This window comes from Microcaecilia unicolor, chromosome 13 (genome assembly GCF_901765095.1).
Source record: "Microcaecilia unicolor chromosome 13, aMicUni1.1, whole genome shotgun sequence".
NCBI classification, from domain to species: domain Eukaryota; kingdom Metazoa; phylum Chordata; class Amphibia; order Gymnophiona; family Siphonopidae; genus Microcaecilia; species Microcaecilia unicolor.
Genome location: NC_044043.1, coordinates 67,883,421 through 67,901,205, shown reverse-complemented (window position 1 = coordinate 67,901,205; position 17,785 = coordinate 67,883,421). Strand labels below are relative to the sequence as shown.

The following is a 17,785-nucleotide window of genomic DNA, read 5'->3' as shown; positions in this document are numbered from 1 at the left end:
TGCGTTCCTGCTACCAGCACATCTTCTGAGAAGACATTTTCTACTGCAGGAGAGCTAGACTGAATCCTGAGATTGTTGATGATTTATTATTCATCCACAGATTAAAAAATCATAATAGTGCTTCATAGGGCATATTTCTCCCTTGCTACGGAATACAGAGCGGGTTGTATTTTGTACCCCTGGACATTTCAACAGGGTGGACTTGGATTCCTTGGGGTTAGTATGAGTCAGCTATTATAAAACAACAGTTGCACAGAATATTGTTCCTTTTTATACTTTAATAAAAAGATTTAAATATAAAATCATAAGTGTTTGAGGCTTTTACAAATGAGGACTGAGCCCGTGGGGGTGGGGACAGGGACAGAACCTGCAAGGATGGATGCAGGGCCTGCAGGGACAGGGCGGAGATGGAGACAGAGCCCGTGGCGATGGGGCAGGAATGAGGACAGAGCCCACAGGGACAGATACACAGCTCCCAGGGACCAGGGCGGAAACAGGAACAACCCCCCCCCCCCCCCCCGGTCATTAATGTAACTCAGCTCATGCTACAGCTGAAAAGATGGGAGAGAAGTCCTGAGGACAATCCAAACCCAGGACTGCACACTGCACAACCCCTCACACTAGCCTCTGCTGCCCCATGAGTGCCTGAACAGCTATGGAACCCATGACTTTCACACCTCTCCTCCGCTCTTCATTACCTTTTCTGCCACCTTTCATTCTTCACCTTCTCTCCTCCTACCCCCATCATCATCATCACTTTCCTCCCCTTCTTCCCCTCCCTTCTCAGTCCCCCCTCCCCAACCTTAAGCTCTCCTACAAATACAGTTTTGTGTGTGTGTGATTTGCTGCCAAATTAAACAGTTTTGAAACCTCTCCTGTTCCTGGCTTTTGAATGTTTGATTTTAAGATTTAAGAGGCAGGTTTGGAAGAAGAAACAGGATGTAAAGAAAGATACACATACGATCACATAACCCACACTCACGTACCCCCTCCCCCCCCCCCCCCCCCCCCCCCCAACACCACATACACATACACACACTGAACTGCAGAGGCTGCCAAAGTCAGTACAAGAAAATGGCCGCAGAGGCCCCATCATCAGCTAAGCAATACAGCCTAGAGGTAGGACAGATCCAAGTTCTAATCCCACAACTATTAGAAATTACACCTCTCAGGCCTCCCCACTTCCTCCAGCAACCCCTCTCCTTCAGTCACTACATTGGCTTCCCATCTATTTCCTTGTACAGTTTAATCCCTCCACACAGCAACTTCATTATTTTTCCTCTCTTATCCACCCTTACAATCTCCTCACAAACTGCCCTTCACTGGGCCTCTTCTATTACTAACCTCTGGCTTTGCACTTTCTTCTTTGCTCCACAGTATACTTGATACGACCTTCCCGAATTTATGTCCCTTGCAACCTCTCTGACCGTATTCAAATCCTACCTAAAATTCCACCTTTCTGAGGTTGCTGTTAAACCTTAAACTCTGGTTCTTCTAAATCAGTCTTCGCAATTTTAACCAGGTTTACTGAGGTAAATACAATTTTCTGAAATCTGTTGCTCTGTATGAATCTCTTCACTATATTGTGAGCTCCGTAGCGCAGGGGCTGTCATGTCTATCTGTACAGACAAGTCCAGTAATGCACCATGTCACAGCTTCATTCTGTTCAACCACCACAGACTGTCAGCTCTTAGGGGCAGGACCTTGCAGCGTTCTCTGCTATCTTGCAGTAGCCCAGGAGCTCTGCACTGTACCTTTCACTGAAGTGTGAGGAGTCTCTGTGCTGTGGAAGGCCCTGCTTCCGCCGCTGACTGGATGAGTTACTGGAGGGTGGAATGTGGGCCTCCATTGCCCCTGGATTCCTCACTGCCACCACTGCCGCTGCAGCCTCTTGACGAGCTCGCAGGACATCTGTGAAGAGAAGAAACATCCTTCAACCACCCATACCTGCAAATATAATGCACCCATGACCATTAGGCCCTCATCACATCCTCTCTGGGGGGGGCTTTCATTCTTCTGCCCAAACTCTCACAGACACACAGTGTTTGATGGACAGTAAGCACTGGAAGGTCCATCTAGCCTCTTCCTAATTTCATTCCTAGGGGAGTATCATAGTTGCCTGCCTGACCTCATGTTTAACCCTTGCACTGTCACTTCATCTCTAGCACCCCACTCTTGTCCTCACCAAGCCTTCAACTGTCTCTTCCTGCCTATTTGTCTCTCACGGCTTTTTAAAACAGGCTTTAAAATCTCTTTAAGCTAATTTCTGGGATACTACTTTTACCTCTTTTCTCTCGGTAGATAAATAAGAGAAAGGCATAGGCAGTGGAATGGGGTGGGTCACTTGGGCCATGGCCCTACCAATATTTTGCCCAACACAGCATCAACTATAGAGCTTCAGAATGTGACAGGGATTGGTTCCTTGGCCAAAAAGGTGTTCCATTACCCCTGAATAATGAGGCACTTCTGGGATGTCTTTGTATGCAGCAATGCACCTGAATCATCCCCTCAGGCCTTGGTCCCCATTTATTTAAATCCACCTGTCAGCCAGCTGCCTACTCTCCTGAAACCTTGAGAGCCTGCCCAACCCCACTGGCACCCTCTGCTCCCACTGGACTCACTAAGAGACCTGTAGCAGCATCAGTCTTAGGCTCTTCACAGCGCCAAATTCTTGCTGCTTATTAGTCGAAAACACAAAATACAAAGCAAGAATCCTTTTGCCTGAGAGAACGCTTTAAATCTGGTGAAGCATCAAGTCCTACACCGTAGGAGGACTGGGGGGAGGGGGAGAACATCAGACTCTGCAGACACAATCTGTCCCAACTAACTAATCAACAGAAAACCATGAAGAGATGGGACTGGAGGTCTCGGGTTTAGATGTTTTATCAGAACCAGACTACATCCTGTTACACTATTGCCCTTATCACAACACAGACACTCCATGGGCTTCTGTTCATGTTCCAAATTCTGTGGCCAATCTCCCAGAGGAGTGAGCCGTTCCTGGACTACTCCAAACTGGAAACCTGTCCTTCCCCCATCAGCCCTCAAGAGAAGATTCTAGATTCCCACGGAAAACGCATTAGGTATTTAGCCTGTAGGCAGCAGCTGGCTTCACCTTTCTAACCTCTGTCTGGATCTGTACACTGAGAAAATAAAAAACCCACACACAAGCGAAGACCTTAAGAAGCATTACAGACCTCTCAGGAGGCAGTTTACTGGAGGTGGGGGAGACTTTATAGGTGAATCCTAAAAGCACTGTCATCCTATGATGGGTAGCTGTTTAGTTACTGCTGAGAAAACTCCCTGTAGTACTGGGGAGTACCCTGCAGAAATGAGCAGTGTCTACAGCTTGTCACATCGTTAACCACAAGGAGGTTCCCCCACACTCGTGTTCTCCTGCCTCCTACTTTCGTTCCTACTTTCACTCTTCCTGTTTCCTGTTGCCAGTTTTCTCTCTCTCTCTCTCTCTTGTGACTGCCCACAGCTTTAGTCAGACAAGAAACCACTGTTGCTTCCTGACTGGGCAGTGACTCCTCTGAAAACACAGATGTATGAAGGCACAAATACACCCCCATACAGAGAACTAGTAAGAAGTTGCCTCACAGGCTGTGTACACAGGAGGGAGGGGAACCCAAGCTAGAAGGGTCTAGATATACATCTCTACACCCACTAAAAGCAAGCTGGCAGCCTTCATAAAGGCATGACACTGAGATGCTTCCTGCTGTACTTGCAACACCCAATTCATGTGTCTAAAATGCAACATACAGAGATTTTGCACAAAAATAGTGTTCTTCAACAAAAAGTGAAACACACATTAAAGGAGGCATAAAGAGCTCTGTGGGTGTCCAAACAGCCCAATGTTGTGGTACAGACAGCTTCCCACATGCCCAAGAGAAGATCCCAGACCTTCCTATCCATGGGAATACACGCTCCTCGCTGGGTTCCCAGGCTGCAGAAGGGAATTCTCGAGCCCACATTCTTTCCTCTCTCTCTCTGACAGCCAGAGAAATAGGAATAGCAACAAGAGCCAGGAAAAGGGACCATACACAAACACTCTTGTGATTTTGGGTAAGTCACTTAGCCCTCAACTATATGCTCTATGACGGACTCGAAAGTAACATTCTCTATAGCCCACATTCATAGGCAGCTCCAGGATGCCCTTAATAGTGGATAGTAAACCCCATGAGCCCAAGTTCACTCCCACATCTTGCTCCCATCGCTGTTTTATCAACGCCAAATCCCTAGGTCTTTCTAGCTTCCATAAGGCCTTATGTATCCCTGTGATAGAAGTTTTATATTTCATTAAAAAAAACAAACAAAGAAACTCCGAAGGCTGGCTCCAATATGAAGACATAATGACTGTGAAGACATAGTGCTTCAACTGGCAATAAGCAAAAGTACCTCCCCATCGTATTCCCTCCTGGCCCTTTAAAGTAGTTAAAGATTTCAGATCCAGAACAACCCAACACAACCAAAGGAGTAAAAGCAGAATTATCCAATCCCACAAGCGGGATTACTTCACAACAATAACAGATCAGTGACTAAGGGGATCCATAAGAAGCACTAAGAGGTCATCAAAAAATGCCGCTAACTTGAAGGATTCCCTGTCAACAGTAACACACCAGATTTCAGCATTAGAGTGGATACTGTGAATAAGGGGATCCAAAGAGAGGACAAAGAGAAGAGTTTGATAAAGTTTTAAAAATATCACAAATGGCGCTACCCATAGGAACTAACCTTCCAGATGAATCTTTAAGGGCCGTGATGGTCTTGGGACCCCGCTTAATCACTATCATTCTAGCCAACAGCTTTCCACACTTGCTACCATACTTGTACAACTGATATCTACAGTACATATGGGATTTAACCGAGCGTTCATGGAGTAATATATTTAAGGCCATTTGCACTGTAATTCTTGCTTACGAGACACACTCAGAGATGCGCCAAAGCATCTACACAGCACCAGGAGCTACCGTTCAAAATGGAGAATTTCCCTAGCTTCAGCCCTCTTAAGAAGACTGAAGTAACTAATTATTTCCCCCTGCAAAACCACCTTGGAAGCTTCCCAAAAAAGAACTGCATTAGAGGCAAAGGCCATGTTTATTCTCATTCCAACAGGTTAACAACCTCTCCTGAAATTTCACATCATGGTATAAGTGTCTTGGAAATGTCCAAACCCTAGTGGGTCTCTCCAACCCCTGAGATTGCCAACCGCATGGAGTTCTATTCGGATCTTGCGGGGTATAAGTGTCCCATGTAAATGTAACCATACATTGCATGATCTGATACTGCGCAGGATCCAATCTGAGCAGCAGTAATGCCAGTAAAAAGATTTCCAGTGGTTAATAAGTAATCAATCCTCGACTGCATGGAATGCGCACTCAATATAATCTTTGTCCATAGGATGCAACACCCGCCACACGACAAGGATATCGAATAAGGAACAAAGATTAGGTAGGCCCTTTGCAATCCAGGACTTCAGATTTTAGGAAGAAGGGGACTTATCAAGCTCTGGATCCCAAGCCATGTTGAAATCACCTCCCAAAAGCAAAGGAGTTGAATCTCTATGGGGGAGTACACCCAAGAGGCGCTTATAAAAGGTATCATCTAGCTGATTAGGGGCATAAATGTTCCCAAAAAGCACTTTCTGACGCGCCACTGTGGCTATACAAAAGATGTAGCTACCTCCCGTGTCTTTAATAACATTTGTTATCTGAGTTACCAAGCCTTCTTTAAACAAGATGGCCACTCCACCCATCCTACCCACCGCTGGTGTTGCCGCACAATCCCCCACCCACCATCGTACACATTTTGCATGTTCCGAGTCTGACAGGTGGGTTTCCTAAAGAAAAGCTATACCAGCTTTGAGGCAGTACCTTTGAATGTTTAATGGGGGAGTGATCCCCCACATTCCAGGTGATAACCTTCACAATAATACACGGTACTGAAAAAAGGACATCACAAGTGTCCCACTAGAAATCTGGCCAAAAGTTACACAATTAGGGGGGGAAGGGAAATGGGACTTGATATACCGCCTCTCTGTGGTATTTTGCAACTACATTCAAAGCGGTTTACATATCTACAGGTACTTATTTTGTACCTGGGGCAATGGAGGGTTAAGTGACTTGCCCACAGTCACAAGGAGCTGCAGTGGGAATTGAACCCAGTTCCCCAGGATCAAAGTCCGCTGCACTAACCTTACAGTGAGAAGTAGTTAGAAAGTATGGCAGGGGTGGGCTAAATCAGACCACATAAATAGTAGGTGTAAGTTAATTGGATAAGATATCTGGTTAACTTAATGTGTTATATTCAGCAGTGCCAACTTAACTGGAAATGTGTCTGAATATTTGCCTAAGTGACAGTCCCACAGTGGCCAACCATCACTCGCAGAAATGGAGAGAGCATCCCAAAGTGACCAATGATCACACCCAGAAACATAGAGAGGCTCCAACAGTAACAAATGACTCCACACGATCAGAGGCAAAGAGATGTTCACTCAGAATTGATAAATTGTTTTGCTAACATTTGTCATCCTGCCACGATATTGAAATGAAAATTGTTAGCCGATAAGTGATGGCATCTGCAATACCCTGAGCACCTCTCACAGCTGTCCCCTTCTAAAAGCACATGGAACAGCAAAGCTTGCAGTAGAAGTGAGAGGCCAGCACTGAATATGACCCGGGTAGGACACCACCCTGTCAGCCTCCGTCCCTGCTTCTGAACAGGCTTTCCAACCAGGGCCCTGGAGTCGCAGAGTCAGAAATATAGTAACATAGTAGATGACGGCAGAAAAAGACCTGCACGGTCCAACTCCGACTCCAGCTTCAAACTAAAACCTTACAACATTATAAAATACGGTAAATGTGTCATTTTATACTTAGACAGATAGATATTTGTTTCATCAATACTTTAGATCCAGTACAAAATATTTAAAGCCTAAAATCAGTAGGAAACGGAGTATACCGACTCCACAGCCCTTTTTCCAACTTAATAAATGAATGACCCAAAACGCCCATGAAACTTCCTGCTGGCAAAGGGCCTGTGAGTGGAAAGACTGGCAGGGAAACCATTTCAGAAGCTGCATTGATCGTGGGTAATCACGACCTCCCCACCCAAGGATCTGTTACTTACAAGCCTGTTGTGTCTGACAGCTGGGAATCAGAGTGACTGATCAGATGAAAACAAAAAATTCCCCAAGGTGTCAGGAGAGAGGGGAGGCTGAAAGGAATTTAAATCATTGATTAAGACCTTCCCTTCTCCTTCTGGCTGAGTGCATTTGGGTTTTTCATTGGCTGACTGGCCCTGTTCTTTTTTTCTAATCCACCCTTGCCTTTTTTTGGTAATTACGTTCTTATTTTTTTAATTTTTCTCTATTGTTGTACGATTGTGGTATCCCTTTCCTTTCCAATACTGTAGTTCCTTTCCTTCCCGATTTTATCTTTTTATAACTGTTGTACACCGCTTTGAACTGCTAGTTAGCAAAGGCGGAATGGCAAATTCAAACAAATAAATAAAAAATAAAAAAAAGGATTCACTGAGGTAGTGGAATGAGACAGAGCAGAGGCCTGGGACACATGTCCAGTGTTAATGTCTGATCATGATCAAAGGAACCTGTTCACACAAGGGAATCTCATCCACTGTTCAGGGTTAAGATCTTCTGACTTTGTCCTCTCTGCCCTTCTCTCACTGGCCTTTACCTCGTGTGAGGGCAATAGAAACATGAAGCCAGTGCAGAAGAATCTTCTGCCGTCCGCTAACTGCCTTTTCCCTACTTTCTGCTGACAGTTGCAGGTACCTGGCAAGTGACAGCTGACAGTGCTTTAAAAATCACCCCCAAAAACGATGGGGCTCAGATTCAAAGGCACTACATCATGCAAGTAAAATCTAGGCATTGTTCTCCCCACCCCACCTCAGTGTGAGAGCAAGAACAGCATACCACCATGGCTGGGGACACCCATGCTGTTGGCCAGCTGGTAGAGACGCTGCTGCTGCTCCTCGAAGCTGCCATGCTCGTTCAGGGCAGACATCATACGTCTGTAGTGCTCCTCGGGGGTCATCTGAGTGATGGGGTCTTCCAGCAGTGGAGTATGAGAGTTTTCTGCAGAGACGGAAACAAAGAGATGGTGTGAAGGAATCTTCAGAAAAAAATACATCCACCATTTTCTCACACATGCTCGTACAAGCAGACCACGTGCATATTGGTGGCAACAGGCAAAATGGAGGGTGGTTGGTGTACAGGAAACAAAGGGAGGAGGGGAAGGAGACAGATATCTAAGCAAAGAAAGAAGACCCAAGGGAGGGACAGATGGAGAGATACTAACCAGGGAAAGAGAGGGAAAATGAGGAGGTATTACAAAAATACCCAGGTTGTTCACTATCTAGGGATGCTCACAAGAACCACTATGGTCTCCCTCCCACCCCCTAATCATGTTCCTCATATTCTACTCTTGTCTCAGGAAATTTCTAATGCTCTTAGTGTAAGCGATGCTCAGAGGAAAACACTCTCGCTCCAGAGTAGATGCCAGGCACTGACCCACTTTATGCATAATGATCTTTCTCACAAGATTTGAGGCTTCCCAATCTGCCACCGCTTGTGTGTTCGCTCTGCACCAGCAAGTAAAGCAGGAGAGGGACCCCCTCAAAAGAGAGCAGAAGCCAAAGAGTTACCCCCTCCTGGCCTGAGAGCAGTCTGGGAGACAGGCTACAGTGCGCCTTTCTACCATGAGAACAGTTGCAAGAGAAGAGGCCTCAACCCATCAGCCCCAGCAAGTTCGACAGGTGGGGTTATGGGGAGAAGGAGAACTCCAAGAGCAGAATGTGAAACATGTCCGTGCTGCAGGCAGTTTTGAGAAGGAAATGTAACGTTACATACCTACATGGTGCCTCTCATAGAAACCGCAATGCTCAAAGCACTTTACAAGCACATCAGGACACCCACAACACCTTTCATACAAACTCTTCTTTCTTTATTTTTTATTTTATTTTTAGTTACATTTGTATCCCGCGCTTTTCCCACTCATGGCAGGCTCAATGCGGCAGGCAATGGAGGGTTAAGTGACTTGCCCAGAGACACAAGGAGCTGCCTGTGCCAGGAATCGAACTCAGTTCCTCAGTTCCAAAGTCCACCACCCTAACCACTAGGCCACTCCTCCACTGTTGCTACTATTTGAGATTCTACATGGAATGTTGCTATTCCACTAGAAGTCAGCCCTTGCAGATCACCAATGTGGCCGCGCAGGCTTCTACATGGAATGTTGCTAGTGGAATAGCAACATTCCATGTAGAATGTCCAATACTAGCAACATTCCATGTAGAATCTCCAATAGTATCTATTTTATTTTTGTTACATTTGTACCCTGCGCTTTCCCACTCATGGCAGGCTCAATGCGGCAGGCAATGGAGGGTTAAGTGACTTGCCCAGAGTCACAAGGAGCTGCCTGTGCCGGGAATCCAACTCAGTTCCTCAGTTCCCCAGGACCAAAGTCCACCACCCTAACCACTAGGCCACTCCTCCACTGTGCTTTACACAATTAAATAACGAAAGATTCCATGTACTAGAGTGCCAAGGATGACATCTGGCCCTACAACCAACAATTCACAGATAAGCAAGGCGTAGTGCCCCGCGGGTGAACGGAGCCGAATATAACATGGCGCCGTGCCCCGACGGGCACGTGCGCTGAGGACAGCGAGAGCGCGGGGGGGGGGGGCAGGAGCCCGGCGCACTGAGGTACCCCATGCTGACCAATGGGAAGCGTGCGAGCGGGGTTTAAAAGCCCCCGGAGAGAACCGGACAACCTCTTCAGGTGTCCGGGCAAGCAAACCTCAGACCTCACCTCACAAGCAGCTGTAGGCTGACCCCTTACCATCGCCACTTGGGACTCAGCTCAACAGCTATCCCGAATTCCAATCATCCCAGGCAGCTCCGTAAGTAAATGCAATCCAGCGGCCCCATCGCGGGCTTTAATTTCGGAGCGGAGAGGTAGGCCGGGTGGCGATCGGGGCGAGTGGAGTGTACCGCTGGCGGGGTAGGCCGCATATCTGTATACCCGCGATGCAAAAAAAAAAAAAAAGAAAAATCGGGTCCGCGGGGCCGGCCGGTCGTCAGTTTGCAAACTGCAAAGTTAAGCCCGGGCACTCTAAGTTCACACCCTAATGCTCACAGGCAAAGGTCATGCCAAAAGCCCAGGCCCAGTGGAATTAGAAAAGGTACGGAGAAGGGTGGTGAAAATGATAAAGGGCATGGGACAACTTCCCTATGAGGAAAGACTGAAGCGGCTAGGGCTCTTCAGCTCGGAGAAAATATGGCTGAGGTCTATAAAACAATGAGTGAAGTGGAATGAGTAGATGTGAATCGCTTGTTTACTGTTTCTAAAAATACTAGGACTAGGGGGAACGTGATGAAGCTACAAAGTAGTAAATTTAAAACAAATCAGAGAAAATATTGCTTCACTCAAACATGTAATTAAACTCTGGAATTCGTTGCCAGAGTATGTTGTAAAAGCAGTTAGCTTAGCAGGGTTTAAAAAAGGTTTAGATAGCTTCCTTAAAGAAAAGTCCATAAGCCATTATTAAGATGGACGGAGGGGGTGGGTGGGGGGGGGGGGAATCCACTGCTTATTTCTAGGATAAGCAGCATAAAATGTATTGCACTGTTTTGGGATCCTGCCAGGTACTTGTAACCTGGATTGGTCACTGTTGGAAACAGGATGCTGGGCTTGACAGACCTTCAGTCTCTCCCAGTATGGCAACACTTACCTACTTATGGATAAGTGTGCTTGGGGAAAACTTCTCAGCCAGACCTTTAAATGATCCTCCCATCCTACTTTTCAAAGTCAAAGTGAATTATATGAGACTTAAGACACAGGTGAAACAGAGTTCTAATCCCAGCTGTGTCACAGACTGTGCAAGTGACCCTAAATCACTTCACTGCTCTATACCTAAGTTTTCTAGCTGTAATTGCAAAACAATACCTTTTCTCTCCCAGAGTAATGTCAACAAATGGTTTAGCTTTGCACACACCATGACAATTCCTAACCCTCCTTCACTACACATCTTGTTCCTCTGTAAATGGGCTGATAGCATATCTTACCCTGCACTAACCAATCAGGGGAGGCTCCTCCGAGATGACTACAACCTGAGGTTTCCTGACTGCTCACTGACTCTACCCCGGAGGATGGTTTTTACAATGCAGACACAGCCCTAACCATCCCCAGTGTTCCTTTAATGCTGTACTGGGAGAGCTGGAAGTCAGAAATAGAACTAGATAGCTGCACCCCATATACTAATACACCCAGAGAAAGTGTTGCCAATATCAGAATTCCTACTCTCTTCTCAAAAAGGCTGAGGAAAGGATTTAGATTTATATGTGAAAAAGTATGAAACAATAACTACACCTGGAAGGGGCAGTTCATGTCCTCTTGGCAATAGATGAGGACTTGAGGTAGAATTATGAGATGGACTTTAGTATGATTACAAACCATCTTAGACGATCTGGGTCAGTGGAAACCTCTCACTTTCCAGGCACACGGGGGGGGGGGGGGGGGTAGAACCCTCTTAGACGATCTGGGTCAGTGGAAACCTCTCACTTTCCAGGCACACGGGGGGGGGGGGGGGGGGTAGAACCCTGTGATTCTGCCTAAGAATCTAATTCCATTTAACTGGAATTAACTTTCTGGGTTCTCAAAATCCTACAAAGTCACCATACCCTCTCCTCCCTCTACTACTTATTTGTACCTGGGGCAATGGAGGGTTAAGTGACTCTGGGCAAGTCACTTAACCCTCCATTGCCCCAGGTACAAATAAGTACCTGTATATAATATATAAACTGTTTTGAATGTAGTTGCATAAACCACAGAAAGGAGGTATATCAAGTCCCTTTCTCTACTATCCTCTAGGACAGGGTTCTTCAATACAAAGCTCAGGAGCCAATGACAGACCCTAGAGACCTCTTGGGTGACCCTCATTATCTTTCTGGCTTTTTTCTCTTCTAGTTTCTGCCTCTCTACCCAAGCTCACAGCACAAAGGGGAAAGTGGATAGGAGAAAGGTCCACATGCTCGAAGAACAAGGCATTTCTCAATAGATGAAGAGAATATATTTGGAAATGCCCAGCTCCTTGAGGAAACACCCAATAAAAAGTTTGAAGGCAGATGGCGTGGATGTCATTGACACACACTGATCAGCGGTGTTGAGGTTTCAGAAGGGAAGTTTAGTGAAGACCACTGCTCTAGAAGAACAGTGCACCCTTCCAAACAGGACTCTAAAATTTCCTTGGCCAAGAGATGCATCTTCCCTCACAGGACACAGGGGAGAGGTGCAACTTTCCTCACAGAACAGAGGGGGTGGTCCTGCCCTCTGCTCCTCTGTATCACTTGGGTAAGAGGTGCAACTTTCCTCACAGAATAGAGGTCACCCCACTCCCTGCTCCCCACTGTCCGTCTGCCCCCCCCCCCCCCCCCCCCACTGGGAGAGCAGTAAACCTTTACTCACAAAGTGCTGGATGTTTAAGAGCAAAAGCTGAGCTCAACACAGCTCCCACAAAAGAGAAATTATTGCTTTTCTTTAATGATCAGGGGAGTACAGGTCAAGCAGTAATAAGGGAGAGAGAGACATTACTCTGGCTAATTAGTGTGAATGTAACAGCAGTGATCTGAAACCTCATCAGCAAAAGCTAAAAGGAATTCATTAATGCAAGGCTCCACTTAAAGAGAAAAGTTTCAAAACTCATTGGGGGGGGGGGCAAAATACCAAGCCCACAAAGAGAGGGGGAGGAGAGCAGCCCATAAACCCAGAAGAGCTCCCTCAGCCAGGCTCAGTGCTCCTCCCTGTCCTGAAACAGGACCAGGACAAGGACAACACTCTCTGTGCCTGCACCCTTTACCCACCCGCCCTGAGGAAACAAAGCGTCACCTCATCACTCACCCTTGGGGGACTCACTTCTGGCCTTCTTGCTCTCTAAAGGACATTCACTGCTGCTGTTGGGAGAACAGACTCTCCTCTTTCCTAAAAAGTCATCTAGAGAAAGAGAGAGACAGACAGACAGACAAAGCATCAAGTAATGGCCTTTTCTGGTTTTCATTTCAAGTCAGACTTATTTTTTATATGTGCGTTGTAAACAAAGGCAGGGAGCATGCAGGAAAGAAAACATACATCAGAGCATCCCCCGTCCACATCAAAACTCCATCCCCCCACCCAACAGGGTTGGGGTGTTTTTTTGTTTGTTTTTTTGCCTTATCCTGCAGAAGGGCACTCCAGGGCTGCACAAGTGATCAATGAGCCGACTTTCAACCTCATAAATTCCGTAAACAGCCAGTTCCTTACTGATATTCATCATCTGTTTTCCTGCCTTCTGTCCCCACTTTGTGCCCTGGTAAAAGAAGGCAACAGCGCCTTGGAGCCTCTCCCTTCTCTGGTCCTCAGCACACTTCGCCCTCCAAAAGCTGCGGAAATGCTTCGGGTTCCTACATTAGCGCAGCTCTACAAAGCAACACAATCTCTCATATACAGTTACAGCATCCCCGGGACAGGTTTCCAATCAATATCCTCCCATGCAAAGGCTGGGGCAGACTGAGAGCAGCAGGAAGCAGCTTTATCACCGTATGCATCACACTCTCATCTGTCAAAGGCTGGTTAAAGAGGCAGTAGCTTACAAAAAAAAAATAAAAAAAATACCCAGCCTTGAAGACAAGCACCATATCTGATCAAGTATGGGTAGTACCTGGACAGAAGCAATCACAGGGGGATGATCAGAAGCAAAGGCCGGCGCTAGAGGCTGTTAGTGCCATATGATCAGAGCCCTCGAGCACGTGAAACAACGCACTCGAGGGCTCTGAATGCAACTAGCATGTAAATGAATGCTAAACAGGGCTAAACATATTCATCCCCAATGATCAGCGGCCAGCGCACCAAAGATTGGGTCGCTGGCCGCGGCAAAACCTACACCAGCTTGGGCGTTAGGGTTTGCATATCATTGGGGAGGAATGCTGAGCCCTGTCCAGCATGCATTTGCATGCTGGTAGGCCCCCATTCCTCCCAACAGCAAACCTGCCAGCGACAGGGGGCTGGAGGTCCGGCAGACCTGCGGTCCCCCTGACAATCCACCCCCCCCCCCCAGGTTCAGGGAGGGCTGGAGATCCGGTGGGACTCCAGCCCCTCCTAACTCCCCCAACAAAAGGTCCCTGTTGGCTTAGTGGGCGACCAACCAACCCCCCCTCCCCCAGCGACAGGGGGGGGGGCTGGAGGTCCCCCCCGATGATCCCCGCCCCCCAGGTTCAGGGAAGGCTGGAGATCCGGTGGGTCTCCAGCCGCCCCTAGTCCTCCAGCAAGGAGTCTTTGGTGGTCCAGTCCCCCCTACCCCCCTACCTTGTGTGTTGGAGGAGCCTGCCTCCCTCCTCTTCCTGCGACGCCGCAAAAGAGAAACTCCCTTATATAGTGTTTAGCCCCGCCCTGCGCATCCCAGGATACACTGGGCAGGGTGCTGCCATTTTGCAGCATCGCAGGAAGAGGAGGGAGGCAGGTTACCCTCCCTCCTCCAACACACAAGGTAGGGGGGTAAGAGGGATCAGACCACCAGGGACCCCTTGCTGGGGGACTAGGGGAGGCTAGAGACCCACCGGATCTCCAGCCCTCTCTGAACCTGGGGGGGGGGATCGTCGGGGTATTGCAGGGGTAGTTGGGGCCTGGTGGTCCCATGGACCTCCAGCCCCTGTGTTTGACAGGTTTGGGCTTTTGACAGCCCAGACCTGTCAAACAAGTGCAGGAGGATTGTGCTGAGCGCATGCTCAGGCACAATTCGCCCGCACTTCTACCCCATGATCAGAGATCATTACGTGCTTAAATTTGCATGCAATTATCTCTGATCATCGGTCTAATAATGCCCCGCACTGTTCCAGCACTATTTTTGGAGCACTGTTTGGACCAGCGCGGGGTTTTGATCATCTGTCTGTCACAGAGAGGAGGTACATAGTCATGTGACAGAGACAGTCAGACAACCCTGCAACAGTCCCACAGTGACATAATCACAGATGACACACAGCGAGACACACTGATATGTAGAGCTGCGCACACACAAAAGCTCCAGCCCACTGTGGTGCAAAATTCACAGACTGCATTCCAGGTCTGAGGTTCACGACTAATTTCCAACCAATCTAGAGGATGCAGTTTTCCTTTTGAAAAATTGTGTTTGCAGGTACCTAGTGACATAACTAAGTGCAAACTTTGCATCTCCTTTTGATATGGGCAGAAGGAGGTGGTGGAGGGGAGGTACATCCACAGATCTGAAAGTTCCTTTCTTTCTGAGGCCATGTTTTTATGTGCATTGTTGTTGTAATTTACTCAGAACTATGGAGAATGCACCTTAATACAGCTACAAGGCTCTGCACATTTATGTTTTAGCTATTTTAATGAGAGCAATTTTCAAATAGGCCAATTTACACAGGCAAATCACTTTGAAAATGGTCCGGCAGTGACACCACAGCCATAACTACGTCTATAAAGCAAGATACAATCACATACAGAAAGAGCCACTAAGAATTACATGAACATAAGTAACACCCATGGAAATAAAAAGAGATGAGCGAGGAGAACACACATACATGCAAGCACACTTAACCCCCCCCCCCCCCCTCCCCACATACACACACACAAAAAGTCCTAGATTGCCCTTAACTTGTCTTTCTGTGGTGGCATTTCCATCTTTCTTCATACAGGAGGTGGTAAAGTGAAAAGTCCCTGCCAGCTGCATAAAAGGACCATATGACTGCCGTCACACGTGTCACGGAGAGAGTGGTGGATGCTTGGAATGCCCTCCCGCGGGAGGTGGTGGAGAGGAAAACGGTAACGGAATTCAAACATGCGTGGGATAAACATAAAGGAATCCTGTTCAGAAGGAAAGGATCCTCAGGAGCTTAACCGAGATTGGATAGCAGAGCCGGTAGTGGGAGGCGGGGCTGGAGGTTGGGAGGCGGGGATAGTGCGGGGCAGACTTATATGGTCTGTGCCAGAGCCAGTGGTGGGAGGCAGGACTGGAGGTTGGGAGGCAGGGATAGCGCTGGGCAGACTTATACGGTCTGTGCCAGAGCCGGTGGTGGGAGGCGGGGATAGTGCTGGGCAGACTTATACGGTCTATGCCAGAGCCGGTGGTTGGGAGGCGGGGCTAGTGCTGGGCAGACTTATACGGTCTGCCAGAGCCAGTGGTGGGAGGCGGGACTGGAGGTTGGGAGGCAGGGATAGCGCTGGGCAGACTTATACGGTCTGTGCCAGAGTCGGTGGTGGGAGGCGGGACTGGTGGTTGGGAGGAGGGGATAGTGCTGGGCAGACTTATACGGTCTGTGCCCTGAAGAGCACAGGTACAAATCAAAGTAGGGTATACACAAAAGTAGCACACATGAGTTGTCTTGTTGGGCAGACTGGATGGACCGTGCAAGTCTTTTTCTGCCGTCATCTACTATGTTACTATGTCACAGATAGACCCAGACCATTAGACACATCAAGGTACCTAACCTCATTCCTACAGCAGTGCTATGGAGCCAAGGTTATCTCTGGCTATTTCTTGAATTCAGCTGTCATTGCTGCTTGCATTAACTCCTCCTGGTGCACATTCCATGTATCCACCACCCTTTCTGTAAAGAAATAACTAACACCTGGGGGCCAGGGCAGCGTAAAAGTTCTGATTTCAATGCAGGGGGGAGCGGCGGCGACCTCGGGGGGGGGGGGGGGGCAAGGCTGTCCATAAAGGACATCCATAAAGGACGTGTTTGTTTTTTGTATTTTTTTTACATCTTTGGCATGCGCAGAGCTGCCAGCATAACGTTTGGCTGCTCTGCGCATGCTCTACCAGCCGATTATCCGACAGTTTTATGAAGGGTTAGAGAATGCAAGTGAGCTGCAACGAGCAGCTCATTTGCATTCCCTTTCCTTCATGCATAGCCGTTCCCTACTGATTCGCTATGGAATTCGGTAGGGAAAGGCTCCAACGACGACTTTAGTGCATTCCCCCCCCCCCGGACTCTTATCACATATCCCCCTATCTCTCCCCTTCTCTAGGGTAGCACTCTTTCTGGGAAGAAATGCCTCATACCTAGCCCTCTTTTTATAAAGCAGAGGTGGGCAACCTCGGTCCTTGAGGGCCGTAACCCAGTATGGCTTTCAGGATTTCCCCAATGAATATGCATGAGATCTATTTGCATGCACTGCCTCCACTGTATGCAAATAGATCTCATGCATATTCATTGGGGAAATCCTGAAAATCCGACTGAGTTTCAGGGGCAGATGCACTAAAGCTAAATGAGCCTTTAATGACTCTCCAATGAGGAAAATTTGATCCGTTGCATGCATCAAAGGGCTTTTACCGAGGAAGCCAGCAGCTAACGAAAACGGAATGGAGATGAGCAATTAGTGTGAAAACCCCATTGAAACGACATGCACTAACCTTTTCCGATTGCCTTTAAGCAGGAAAAAGGCAGGAAAACTAACGAGAGGTCTGGACCACTCGTTAGGACAGCTCTGTGCCAGGAAAAATCATTAAGAGAAGAAATAAACAAACTTTGAGCCAATCCCAGCACATTAGCAGAGCTAAAAGCGCTGTGATTGGTCCAAAGGACGTCAGAAAAACATAAATAAATAAAAATAAAAAAAGGGTCGGGAGGGGGCAAGGGCGCTCATCAGGAGCGTCCTGTACGGACGGCCTTGCCCCCCCCCCCGCTGCTCCCCACTTTCCGCCGCTCCCCCCACCCCGAAAAAGCAAAATTCGAGCAGCCCCTGCCCCTGCCCCCCTCCCTTCCTCACTA

At 47.8% G+C, this 17,785-nt stretch overlaps 1 protein-coding gene across 10 annotated transcripts in view; it reads right to left on the bottom strand.

Moving 5' to 3' along the window:
- SAMD11 (sterile alpha motif domain containing 11) overlaps positions 1 to 17,785 on the bottom strand; it is a 169,132-nt gene that overhangs the window by 30,492 nt on the left and 120,855 nt on the right. For 8 of the 10 annotated variants that reach the window (XM_030222039.1, XM_030222042.1, XM_030222041.1 and 5 more), the window contains 3 exons: positions 12,921 to 13,013; positions 7,937 to 8,098; positions 1,755 to 1,911 (listed from right to left, as the gene is read on the bottom strand). In XM_030222039.1, the coding sequence (XP_030077899.1) occupies positions 1,755 to 1,911; positions 7,937 to 8,098; positions 12,921 to 13,013 (412 nt within the window). The remainder of the gene's footprint in view (positions 1 to 1,754; positions 1,912 to 7,936; positions 8,099 to 12,920; positions 13,014 to 17,785) is intronic. The other 2 variants (XM_030222040.1, XM_030222043.1) reach the window with 2 other exon arrangements.